Source organism: Quercus lobata, chromosome 3 (genome assembly GCF_001633185.2).
Source record: "Quercus lobata isolate SW786 chromosome 3, ValleyOak3.0 Primary Assembly, whole genome shotgun sequence".
NCBI lineage: Eukaryota > Viridiplantae > Streptophyta > Magnoliopsida > Fagales > Fagaceae > Quercus > Quercus lobata.
In genome coordinates this window covers 5,253,297-5,267,391 of record NC_044906.1, presented here as the reverse complement: position 1 = coordinate 5,267,391, position 14,095 = coordinate 5,253,297, and the positions used below count along the sequence as shown (strand labels likewise).

The following is a 14,095-nucleotide window of genomic DNA, read 5'->3' as shown; positions in this document are numbered from 1 at the left end:
GTTTGAGGTCAAATAATGGAGGAGAGTACATAGATGGAGGGTTTAGTGAGTATTGTGTTGCACAGGGAATTAAGATGGAGAAGACCATTCCTCGGACACCACAGTAGAATGGTGTGGCTGAGCGCATGAACAAAACTCTCAATGAGCGTGCTAGAAGTATGAGGTTGCATGCTAGACTACCAAAAACTTTCTGGGACCATCAGTTCCCATGGAGTTCAAACCTCCTAAGGAGGTTTGGATTGGTAAAGAGGTAAAGTTTTCACATTTAAAAGTTTTTGGTTGTGTTTCTTATGTTCATATTGATTCTGATACTCGTAGTAAACTTGATGCAAAGTCTAAAATATGTTTTTTCATTTGCTATGGTGATGAGAAATTTGGCTATAGGTTTTGGGATGAACAAAACAGGAAAATCATCAGAGGTAGAAATGTGATATTTAATGAATAGGTTATGTACAAGGACAGGTCAACTGTAGTGTCAGATGTTACAGAGATAGATCAAAAGAAATCTAAATTTGTAAACTTAGATGAATTGACTGAAAGTACTGTCCAAAAAAGGGGTGAAGAAGATAAAGAGAATGTAAATTCACAGGTAGATCTGAGTACACCTGTAGCTGAAGTCCGCAGATCTTCCAGAAACATTAAACCTCCACAGCGTTATTCACCCGTTCTAAATCATCTCCTGTTGACTGATGGTGGTGAGCTAAAGTGTTATGATGAAGCCTTGCAAGATGAGAATTCAAGTAAGTGGGAGTTAGCCATGAAGGATGAGACGGATTCTTTGTTAGGGAATCAGACATAGGAACTGACTGAATTGTCAATAGGAAAGAAGGTTTTGCACAACAAGTGGGTATACAGAATAAAGAATAAGCATGATGGTAGCAAACGTTACAAGGCCAGATTAGTTGTAAAAGGGTTCCAGCAGAAGGAAGGCATTGACTACACAAAGATATTTTCTCTAGTTATGAAGATGTCAACAATCAGACTAGTACTGGGAATGGTGGTTGCAGAAAACTTACATCTTGAGCAATTAGATGTGAAGACAACATTCCTTCATGGTGACTTGGAGGAAGACCTTTACATGATTCAGCCAGAAGGATTCATTGTTGAGGGACAAGAGAATCTAGTCTGCAAACTGAGAAAGAGCTTGTATGGCCTAAAACAAGCTCCTAGACAGTGGTACAAGAAATTTGACAATTTTATGCATAGAATTGGGTTCAAGAGATGTGAAGCTAATCACTGTTACTATGTTAAGTCTTTTGACAATTCTTACATCATATTACTGTTGTATGTGGATGATATGCTTATTGCAGGGTCTAGCATTGAGGAGATTAATAATCTGAAGAAACAATTGTCCAAATAGTTTGCAATGAAGGATTTGGGAGCTGTAAAACAAATCCTTGGTATGAGAATCATTAAAGGCAAGGCTAATGGTACATTGAAGCTTTCACAGTCAGAGTATGTGAAGAAGTTCTCAGCAAGTTCAATATGAATGAAGCTAAACCAGTGAACACACCCTTAGGTAGTCATTTTAAACTAAGTAAAGAACAGTCACCGAAGACAGATGAAGATAGGGACCATATGAGCAAGGTGCCCTATGCTTCAACTATTGGCAGCTTGATGTATGCTATGGTATGTACAAGGCCAGACATTGCACATGCAGTGGGAGTCGTGAGCAAATTCATGAGTATGCCTGGAAAACAACATTGGGAGGTAGTCAAGTGGATTCTAAGATATCTGAAGGGTTCATCAGATACATGGCTTTGCTTCACAGGTGCAAGTTTGAAACTACAGGGTTATGTAGATGCTGATTTTGCTGGTGATATTGATAGTAGAAAGAGTACTACTAGGTTTGTTTTTACTCTTGGTGGTACAGCTATATCATGGGCTTCAAATCTACAGAAGATTGTTACTTTTTCTACTACAGAAGCTGAGTATGTTGCAACAACTGAAGCTGGAAAAGAGATGATTTGGCTACATGGTTTGTTAGATGAATTAGGTAAGAAGCAGGAGATGGGCATTCTAAACAATGATAGTCAGAGTGCAATTTTTCTTGCTAAAAATTCGGCTTTTCTTTCAAAGTCAAAGCATACACAAACAAAATACCACTTTATCTGTTACCTTGTTGAAGATAAGTTGGTAATACTTGAGAAGATTTGTGGATCTAAGAACTCAGCTGACATGTTGACTAAGGGTGTCACTATTGAGAAGTTGAAACTGTGTGCAGCTTCAGTTGGCTTTCTAGCTTGAGGACAGGAGGATGAGTTGCAGGGATGAGGGGATTGTGCTTTTTGGAGGATTGCGGTTGATGTTGGTGATTGAACTAGTCTCCAAGTGGGAGATTTATTGGGCTTTATGGAGCCTAGTTTTGTTTGATTTGATTCGACGACCCAACCCGACTTGAATAATATTGCGTGGTTTTTAATGGAAGATTTACTAAGGTTTGGTCCATGGAGTGGAGGCTTGGGCTGATAGGCCCAAGCCAGAGCACTCATGGACAAGCCTTCTCGGGGTTCGGGGGCAACACCCCTGGGAAAATAATTTTGGCCCGTTTAGCCCATTGTGGAACCGACTTTGGTGATTAGGGTTATTATTGTGAGTCGGTTACCGCGTTTATATAGAGTGAAAAATCTTGTAGCCGCATTGTGTATTGTATTTTTCTTCTTCCCTAATAATAGTGAAATCCCTCCAACTTCGTGGACGTAGGCAAATTGTCGAACCACGTAAATACTGTCTTGTGCGTGTGATTGAATTTCTTTAGCATGTGTTTTCTCTATTTTTTTGTTTCTCACAGGTTAGGATTTAGGTTAAATTCCCTTCATGTTCCTCATGCATATAAACTAACATAGAAAAGGCTAAACAAATAACTACAATTCATACAACATTATTTAGAAACAAAAATTTTCCTAACAACAATTATTGCAAGTAATTCAAGATTCAATATCTGATCATATTTTACTGGGTGGATAAAAATTACTCTCAAACCTGGAAAAGGGTGATACCAAAAAAGTAAGAAACTACGGATTCTCCAATGTCCATTGGTCTTATAACTGGTCTGATCTAGCTACACACCCAGTCAGTGCAACCCCAAATTTAGTGGCACTGGGTCGATCCTAGGCCATCGCCTAGGCCCTACTAGAGAAATGCCCCAAATTTTGGGGCAAAAATGATTTATTTTTTCAAAATATTTTTTGGAGATATGGAAAAAAAAAAAAAAAAAAAAAAAAAAAAAAAAAAAAAAAAAAAAAAAGTAAGTTGTTTTTGCATTTTCCCTCTACTTTGGAATAATCATAGAGATAAGATAACTTTAAATATATAGGTCTTACAAATATATGTGTCACTACTCACAAGAAGTAATTTATATAGAAAAATGCTAGAAATGTTATAAAGTTTACTTCATAGCCTTTATAAATTGAAGTGATAATTACTATGATTTGTGGACTTTAACAACCCATTAAAAGTTTTGCTCAAAAAAAAAAAAAAAATACCCCATTAAAAGAATTTTTGAATTATTTTTTGTAATTGGTGATACATTTTTGTAAGCTCCATATTATAAAATTTATGTAGGGAAAGGTTAACGAATGCCTTAATAAGAGCATTAATTTAGAAAATATTTTTATAATTTTTTATGGAAAAAGAAAAAATTAATTAATTAATTTTTTAAAAAACCTTTTATATTTCTTATGAAAGTAATATAAAAACATTCTTGAAATGACTTATTAACAATTGCACTCGCCATAACTGAACTCCCAATTTACAATATATTTAACATCATTCATTCAAATACTTATTTATTATCTTCTTGAATTGTGGCCAGCTTAAGGCTCAGCCTCCAAGTCTTTCACCACTGGTTTTTGTGTTTATTCAATTGGTTCATTGAAACAAACCACGGCCCAACACTACTACTACTTGTTGGAACCATCAAGTACATTGAGCTCACAACTGCATTGTATCTTTCATGGAGTAATGCTAGGACCACCGAAATTGGCCATTGTATCTTTCATTGAGGTGATTGGGTTCTCAAAAATGATAACTTCATAATCATTTATGGCTTCGTTACAGTGGCTCCCGAAAATGATGACTTCATGGATGGCCTTATACCTAATCCTGCAAATGGGAGAGGGTTAAAAATATTTTGTGACGGGCCTTCGCTAAGTTGGGCCTGACAGATTCTTGCCCATGGACCGATAATGGGTAAGCCCTCTAAACTGGAAATACTTGTTGCACATGCTTGAATCTTCATAGAATCCCAAAGAAAATAGGAATCCTAACACTAAAAGAATTCTGGAAGATACGTATGTTAATAAAGATCTTCTCTACAAGGAAAAGTCTTGTCCATCATGTTTGGGATTCCTATAGGGGAAGGACTTCTATACCAAGGAAGAGAGGCCGACCTTTTACTACTATAAAAGTCCCAATACCATCATAATCAAGGTATGCATAATTAACCCCTCTCTAGCACTCTAGAGTTGAGAATAGTTCTAACTTGACCTTCGGAGGGTATTTGGCCGGCACCACACCGGTGCTCTCTGTTGAGAATAGTGGATCGTGTAGCTCACTGGTGATTTCTACGGCATCATCAGTTGGCGCCGTCTGTGGACAACTCGTCGAGTTTAGCCAGACTATCGCTTCCCAGACATAAGAGTTACATGGTACTCACTCGCTCGATGGCTACCACCAACAACGTTCAAGGAGACGAGCCGCCCCAATCCACTACATTGGAGAGGCAAGTCCAAACTCTCATGGCAGCAGTAGAGCGTCTCACAAAACAGAACCACGATCTGGAGGAACAGCTACATCTAAGGGACGTAGGAAACAAAGTTCAAGAGGAAAACCAAGAAGGCACCAGTGCCGAACTAAGGGACCAAAAAAGGGCAGAAGGCAGTAACGCCCCAAGCAGACCGGAGTGGCAGAACCTGAGCCTTACATCTCTTATGGATACGACCCCCTACCTATTGTCGCGGAGATGCAGGCAATAAAGGAACAGATGGAGGTCATGATGAATGCCCTCAAGGGATGAGTGTCCAATGATCTTGATGACCTAGTAAACAGAACCGACTCACCGTTCACTAACTCTGTCAACTCCTTCCCCCTGCCACAGAAATTTCGCATGCCCCAAATTGAAAGCTACGACGGGATCAAGGACCCCCTCAATCACCTAGAGACTTTCAAGACCCTGATGCACCTTCAGGGAGTACCAGACGAGATTATGTGTAGGGCCTTTCCTACGATGCTGAAGGGTCCTGCGAGAATTTGGTTCAGTAGATTGACGACGAACTCCATCAAAACTTTCAAGAAGTTGAGCGCCCAGTTCACCTCGCACTTTATTGGTGGACATAGGTACATGAAGTCTACTGCATGCTTGATGAGCATCAAGCAGCGAGAAAACGAGACGCTGAGATCCTACATAACTCGCTTCAACAAGGAGGCCCTTTCAATTGACGAAGCGGGTGATAAGATACTCGTAACAGCATTCACTAATGGGTTATGGAAGGGTAAGTTCTTGTTTTCTTTATACAAGAACGACCTAAAAACCATGTCGGACGTGCTCTACAGAGCCACCAAATACATGAACGTGGAAGATGCATTGTTGGCCCACGAGGAGAAGCCCAGAAAGAGGGAAAGACAGGAGGACACGCGACAAGATAGGGGGCGAAAGATGGCTAGAACCGGAGATCGACGAGATGAAAGGCGCTCTAGACCCCCTACTGGGAAGTTCACAAGCTTCACCCCATTAACCGCCCTGATAAATCAAGTCTTAATGCAGATCAAAGATGAAGGAGCCCTGATGTTCCCTGATAAACTAAAGGGAGATCCCAGCAAGAGGCCAAGGGACAAATATTGCCACTTCCACCGTGACTACGGGCACGACACAGCCAACTACTACGATCTGAAACAACAGATTGAGGCTCTTATTAGACAAGGGAAGCTAAAGAGGTTTGTTAACAAGGAAAGAACCGATCTGCCTCAAAAGCAGGCCCCACGACGGGAGAATGAGCGCCCTAGACCACCTATAGGGGACATAAGAATGATCGTAGGGGGCACAACTGTGGCCAGATCTTCCAAAAAAGCCCACAAAACCTACCTCCGAATGGTCCATAGCGTCCAACTTACAGGATCCGTACCTAAAATGCCACGAATAGACAACCCCATCATCGACTTTTTAGAAGATAATGCTCGGAGACTTCACCATCCCCATGATGACGCACTTATAATCAGCTTGCAAATAGGAGATTATAACATGCATCGGGTCCTTGTCGACAACGGCAGCTCAGCGAACATCCTATACTACCCGGCATTCCAGCAAATGAGGATTGACAGGGGACAGTTAACCCCAACGAATGCCCTTCTCATGGGATTTGGAGGAACAAAGGTGTTCCCCTTGGGCGCGATCACACTATCTGTGACGGCAGGTGACTATCCTCAGCAGATCACTAGGGAGGTAACGTTTCTCGTAGTCGACTGCTCATCTGCCTACAATGCCATTCTCAGACGACCCACTCTCAATTCCTGGAAGGCGGTGACTTCAACATACCACTTGATGATTAAATTCCCGACGGATTATGAGGTGGGAGAACTGCGAGGAAACCAAGTAGCAATGCGGGAATGCTATATTGCCATGTTAGAGATGGAGGATCAATACCAAACAATGTGCATAGGAGAAAAATGAGCACTAGCAGAGCCGGTTGAGGAACTGGAAGAGGTGAAGCTCGATAACACACAGCCGAAACGAATGACTAGAATTGGCACACTAGCTAGTTGGCCGGTACGCCAAGCGCTCACGACATTCCTTAGAGAGAACCAAGACGTGTTTGCCTGGAGTCACGAAGACATGCTAGGAATTGACCCCTCGATCATAGTTCACAAGTTAAATGTGTGGCCCTCATTCCCTCCAATCCGACAAAAGAAATAAGTATTCGCTCAAGAGCGGGACAAGGCCATAGCGGAGGAAGTTTGAAAATTATTAGAGGCAGATTTCATCCGAGAAATATACTACCCCGACTAGTTGGCAAACGTCGTCATGGTTAAAAAGGCCAACGGAAAATGGAGGATGTGCGTGGATTTCACGGACCTCAACAAAGCTTGCCCAAAGATAGCTACCCACTCCCACGGATAGATTCTTTGGTAGACTCAACAGTAAGACACCAATTCTTAAGTTTCATGGATGCTTTCTCAGGCTACAACCAGATCAAAATGGAAGAATCTAATCAAGAGAAGAGCTCCTTTGTTACAAGCCAAGGACTATTCAACTACAAGATGATGTCATTCGGACTCAAAAATGCTGGGGCAACATACCAAAGGTTAATGAACAAAATGTTTGCGCACTAGATTGGCAGGAACGTATAAGTTTACGTTGACAACATGTTAGTAAAGAGTCTACATGAAGCTGATCACCTAAACAACCTCAAGGAGACCTTTGACACGCTCCGGTCATACAACATGAAGCTGAATCCAAACAAGTACGCATTCGGGGTGACGGCGGGAAAATTCCTAGGCTTCATGGTGTCCCAAAGAGGTATAGAGGTCAACCCGGAGAAGATACAAGCCATAATGGAGTTAGAACCACCAAGGACGGTTAAGGAGGTCCAGAGTTTGAACCAAAAAATTGCAGCCCTGAATAGGTTTGTCTCAAGAGTGACGGACAGATGTCTACCCTTCTTCCGCACTCTAAGGAAATCATTCAAGTGGACGGACGAATGCCAGATGACATTTGACGACTTAAAGGCATATCTTTCATCTCCACCGTTGCTCAGTCCATCCAAGCTAGGAGAAGAGCTTTACTTATATTTAGTTGTTTCACAAGCTGCTGTAAGCGCAGCTTTGGTAAAAGAAGAAGACGGATCTCAGAAACCAGTCTACTTTATGAGTCGAGCGCTCCGAGGGGCAGAAGAAAGGTACCCTCAGATGGAGAATTTGGCTTTTGCGTTGATAATTGCAGCGCGAAGACTTAAGCCGTACTTCCAAGCACATACAACCGTTGTCTTGACGAACAAGCCCTTGAGAAAAGTTATGAGTAGTCCAGAGGCAACAGGAAGAATGGCTTTGTGGGCAGTAAAACTTAGCGAGTTTGACATACAATACCATCCACGAACGGCTGTGAAAGGGTAGGTAGTGGCTGACTTTTTCACCGAATTCACCCTCGGAGACGGCCAGGGGGCAGAGGAGAAGAGACAATGGAATATTTATACGGACGAATCTTCAAATAAACGAGCCAGAGAAGCCGACGTGGTGATCCAAACCCTGAATGGAGATAAGATCTAATGTATGATCCGACTAGATTTCCCTACAACCAACAACGAGGCAGAATACGAAGCCTTGGTAGCAGGGCTAGACCTCGCAAAGGCTGCAGGTGCAGAAAACGTGGTCGTACATTGCGACTCACAGGTAGTAACGAGTCAGATTAATGGCGACTACGAGTGTAAGAATGAAAGGATGAAGAGGTATCAAGAAGAAGTGAAGTACCGAATCGACAACCTCGAAGTCAAATTCGTTCAAATCCCAAGGGAAGAAAATGAATGTGTCGACCATCTAGCAAGAGTTACCTCAGTCAAATTTATGCTTGTCCCCGAACAGGTATTATCATTCATTCAACTCTCCTCACTTATTGATGACGCAGGAAGTAGACTCTGAATACAATTGGACTACGCCATTGATATCCTATCTGAAAACCGACGTGTTACCAGACGAGAAGGAAGCCGCAAGAAAGTTGAAAGTCCAGGCATCCCGATTTGTGCTGATAAAAGATGTATTATACAAAAGATGTTTCTCTCGATCATACCTGAAGTGTTTAGGAAAGGAGGAACCAAATTATGTAATGAGAGAAATCCACGAAGGTATCTGCGGAAACCATTTGGGGGCACGGTCATTAGTACACAAGATGATCCGAGCAGGATACTATTGGCCTACAATGCTGAAGGACGCACAAGCTTATGTCAAGTCCTGCGACAAGTGTCAGAGGTTCAGCAATTTCATCAGGCAACCATCCGAAGAGCTGACCCCCATGACAGCACCTTGGCCATTCGCTCAATGGGGACTAGATATCATGGGCCCACTCCCGACAGCGGTCAGGAAATTTCTGGTAGTTGGCATCAACTATTTCACTAAATGGGTAGAAGCAGAGGCCTTAGCCACTATCACGGAGAAGAACATCAGAAATTTTTTTTGGAGAAATATCATATGCAGGTACGAGATACTCAGAGTGCTGGTCTCTGACAACAGTAAGCAATTCGACAACAGCACATTCAGAGACTTCTGCTCGGAGCTAGAGATCAAGAATCACTACTCATCGCCCGCACACCCACAGGCTAATGGGCAAGTCGAAGTCACAAACCGATCCTTGCTCAAGATAATAAAGACCCAACTCGAGGGGGCAAAGGGTATCTGGCTGGACGAACTACCAAGCGTTCTATGGGCATACCGGACTACAGTAAGAACACCCACTAGAGAAACGCAATTTCGACTAGCATACGGAAGTGAAGCTGTCATTCCCGCAGAAATGGGCTCACAAGCTATCGGGTGAAGAACTACGACAAGGATAAGAATGAAAAAGTCGTGCGCCTTCAGCTCGACCTAGTGGATGAAGTCAAAGTGGCAGCAGAGCAAAGGTTGGCGCGGTATCAGAATCTCATGGCAAAACACTACAACTCCAAAGTCAGGCATAGAGACTTTCAGGTCGGTGATCTTGTACTACGGAAGGTAATGGGCGCCACTAGAGATCCTTCGCAAGGGAAGCTCGGCCCCAACTGGGAAGGACCCTACAGGATCGTATCATGGCAGAGGAAGGGCACCTACCACCTTGAGATGCTGGACGAACAAAAGCTGTAGCACCCATAGAACACGGAGCACCTACGAAAATACTACCAGCAGAGATAATATGAAGAATAGTGATGATCCCTAATTTCCAAGTTTATTTAATCTTAGCTACAATTGCTAGTTTTTCTTTGACAATTTTTGCTACAAGGGGGCAAGTACTTTTTCCTACAAACACATTTTTATTTTTAAGAGGAATATTCAGACACAACCGTGTTTTTCTACTTGAATTCTTACAAAGTTCAAAAGTGAACGAGAGAAAACATCCAAAAAGTCGACGGACCACCCGTAGGGTGAAAACTCTCATCAAGTCCACAAAGTGGACGGATCACCCATATGGTGAATTTATTATCAAGCCCACAAAGTGGACGGATCACCCATATGGTGAATTTATTATCAAGCCCACTAAGTGGACGAACCACCCACAGTGAAAATTATCATCAAGTCCACAAAGTGGACGGCATCAAGTCCATAAAGTGGATGGATCACCCATAAGGTGAATTTTATAAAGCCCACAAAGTGGACGGACCATCTATAGGGTGGAAACTATTATTAAAGTCCACAAGCCGGACGGACCATCCCAAAAAAGGATGAAGTTTCTAAAAAGTCCATAAATATGGACGGTTACACAAAGTCCACAATATGGACGGATCATCCTAGACGGGTGATATTTGATATCCATAAAATTGGATGGATAACAAATAAAGTACACTAGATGGGTGAATCATCCCTGGCGAGTGAAAACTTCTTAAGTCAATAAAAGTGGACAGTTAGTACAAAGTCCACAAGCTGGACGGGTAGTCTCGAACGGGTAAAACCTCTAAAGACCGTAAAATTGGTGGTTAATATACAAAGTCCACAAGTTGGACAAATCATCCCAGATGGATGAAACTTCTTAAGTTCATAAAATGGACGGATAATAACAAGTCATCCCATAAGGTGAAAATCCCAAGTCCATAAGAAAGGACGGGGTAAACTACCCAGTATTTGAGGAGGACGGTTCGTCCATAAACTAAAATTATATACAAATCCATAAAGATGGACGGTTCTCCATAAAGTGGACAACTGTAGTGGATGGAGATTTATACATCACATTCGAATAATAAAGAGGCATAAGGTTGTGAAATAAAGCAAGTAACATTGACGGATAAAACCCTCGAGGGGCAATTGTTCAATACACAAAATTAATGATGGATTGTTCTCAAAATATACACAAAAAAAAAAAAAAAAAAAAAAAAAATCTACCCCTTAGGGTCGGCACCTTGAACATTCTTTGCTTAAGCTGACTCTCCGTTGCCCTGGGCTGTTTCCTCAGCAAAAAGGTCATCTGTGTTCTCTGAGGCGATGGGCATAGCAGACGTTTGGGCTTGGTCGTCAACGTTTATCATGGACACTTCTAGGGCAGGGTAGGCTTTCTTAAATTGACGGAACGCATCATCAAAACCTTGCAGGAAAGAGTCTCCCATCTCGGACAATAAGGCGTCGAAGTCACGATATTCTCGTATCGCCATCTCCTTAGCTTGACGAAGCCTTTCCTTCAAGTCTTGGATCTCCTTGTCTTTGACCTCCAGGGCCTTCCTCGCCTCATCCGTCTTTTGCTCAAGCTCCTTCCTCACCTGCTCTGAAAGGTCAAACTTTTTCTCCATAGTGGACTCCACTTGTTAAGTTGACCCAGCTCCTCCTCTGTCTGCTCTGCCTTAGCTCGTACATGTTCTAGAGCCGTCTCACGGTTAACGCATCGATCCATTAAGCCCTTCATCATAATCAGGGACTAAAACAAAAACAAAAAAAGAAAAGAAAGGTTAGATAGAAACAAAGTGGAGTAGACGAACGTAAGTCGACGGACAAGGATTACCTGTGCAATCGCGAAGAGCCCTGTCTCCCCTATTGCCTCCGTAGAGTGATTACCTAAATCCTCGTAGTCCTCTGACGTGACGATAGACGAGAGTTTCTCCTGGACATATTTGGAGTCATCACGAAGGAGAGGAGGTGGCTTCTCCTGGCTAGTGGACAGGGCCTTATAAAGCCCTTGCCTGACCCATGCTTTGCTGGGGTGACCGTTGAACGGTTGCTTTCTTTTTATTGACAGAGTCGTCCCTTTGGGAACCACCTTGCTAGACTCCTTTTTCCTGGTAGCCTGAGTTTTAATCAACGCCCTTCTCTTAGCGTCATCCATCTCTGTAAAGAAGGACAGATGAAGTTATTAACTAAAGCTAAAAGCCAATTAAGCAAAATAAGGTCGACGAACTTACGTCTGTGAATTTTTGCATTGTATCTGACGGCTTCTGGAGTTGGTTCAGGACCGTCGCAATACTAGTGGATTGTATCTGGGTTCACTAACTTTGCCTAAGTCCTTTCCTCCGGCTTGGTCTTTTGGAAAATCTTCTTAAGAAAACCAAACTCCTCGATACTAACCTGTGGATGCTATCTAACTGCAAAAGAAAAAGGATGGTTAAAAATGATGGGGAAATTATAACTAAACAGATATAAATAGAATCTACAAAACTAGAATGGGTGCATACTGGACGGATTTAATACTCCCTAAGTAGTATCGACGGGCATATGCTCTATCTCCCCTGGATAACCCATCCACTCATCACCTCTAGGAACAAATAACGGCTCTTCCAGTCTCTATTTGAGTCGAGGGTCTCAAATATAACCTTCAACAACAAACTCCTACTAGCAAAACTGTACATGCCCCTTGATCTGTCTATCTCATTTGGACGATAGCAATGGAGGAATTCCCGCACCGTCAATCTCCTAGCATCATCTGTCATTGCGCCATACAGAATCTCCATTACTATGAAGACCCTCCATGTGTTCGGAGATATTTAGGTGACGGACAAACCTAGACAGTTGAGAAGCTCTCGATGAAGGGTACTTAGTGGAAACCTAAGTCCCGCCTTCAGCATCTGTTCATATACTTCGACACCCTCTACCCCTTTGTAATAACATTTTTCTAATACATAGGGCAGACGGATTGAAATATTATCTGGAATTTGAAAATTAGCCCTAAAAGTGTTGAAGTGTTTCTCTTTAATGGTGGATGTGAAGTTATGCACCATCCACTCTAGTAGCATGATGAACTCCCTAAGTACATCAGCACCTATGACGGATCTTATTGGCTCTTCCTTGCCGTCATCAAAAACATCCTGTGGTTCAGCCATCTCCATATCCTCATTTGTTGAGGACAAGGAAGAGGCAGACGGACTCCTCTCTTCGCCTGGACTCTCTTGGTCTTTGTGACTGGACGGGTATACTTCCTCCTAATCCGCCCCGTCATGAACAACTGACTGATTACTTGACGCATTAGACATTACCTACACGTGATGACAAAACCTAAGACTGACGGATCTAGAAGGGTTGACGGGTTCATATAAAAGTCTAGGAAAATAAAAGGTACAAATTGCAGGACTTGTGAAAAGAAAATACTTACCGAATCTATGAATAAGTGAAATACGACGGTTGAATTGATAACGGGTACAGGTGTCGAACGGATCGCTTTCTGACAAGATTGATGGTAGTGCTCTGACAATATGTTTCAGTTGAAAATGGAGAAATGGGAAAGGAGTGTGATATATATATATATATATAGGAAGTACACGAAAGACGAAGCAACGCTTCGATCTAGGGAAAAATCCAATCAAAGAACAACACGTGTCGTACATCATAATTGCTTACCAACCTGTTAGGGATGGGAGCAGTACGCGTCGTCCTCTTTTTGATCCGTCAATCCCAGTATATTGAACCGTCACCCCATTGGCCCGTCCACTCAATAGTGATGGATCCATAGGGTGAAGGGGGTAGCTGAAGGGGTAAAAATATTTTGTGACGGGCCTTCGCTAAGTTGGGCCTGACAAATTCTTGCCCATGGGCCGATAATGGATAAGCCCTCTAGACTGGATATACTTGTTGCACATGCTTGAATCATCATAGAATCCCAAAGAAAATAGGAATCCTAGCACTAAAAGAATTCTGGAAGATACTTATGTTAATAAAGATCTTCTCTACAATGAAAAGTCTTGTCCATCACGTTTGGGATTCCTATAGGGGAAGGACTTCTATACCAAGGAAGAGAGGCTGACCTTTTACTACTACAAAAGTCTCAATACCATCATAATCAAGGTACACATAATTAACCCCTCTCTAGCACTCTAGAGTTGAGAATAGTTCTAACTTGACCTTCGGAGGGTATTTGGCCGACACCACACCAGTTTTCTCTGTTAGGTCACTTCTTTCTTCTTGCAGGTCGCCACTTCAAGCGTGTGAGGATCATGTAGCTCACTGG

At 42.4% G+C, this 14,095-nt stretch overlaps 1 protein-coding gene across 1 annotated transcript; it reads left to right on the top strand.

Moving 5' to 3' along the window:
- The first annotated feature begins 5,107 nt into the window (after nucleotides 1-5,107).
- Nucleotides 5,108-6,667, top strand: LOC115980164. Its single transcript, XM_031102445.1, has one exon. It carries the CDS (start codon nucleotides 5,108-5,110, stop codon nucleotides 6,665-6,667), a length of 1,560 nt encoding a protein of 519 aa, XP_030958305.1.
- The last annotated feature ends 7,428 nt before the right edge of the window (nucleotides 6,668-14,095 follow it).

Excerpts from the sequence above, each read along its gene's own strand:
- LOC115980164 (XM_031102445.1), top strand. The coding sequence starts at position 5,108 with ATGCCCCAAATTGAAAGCTACGACGGGATCAAGGACCCCCTCAATCAC.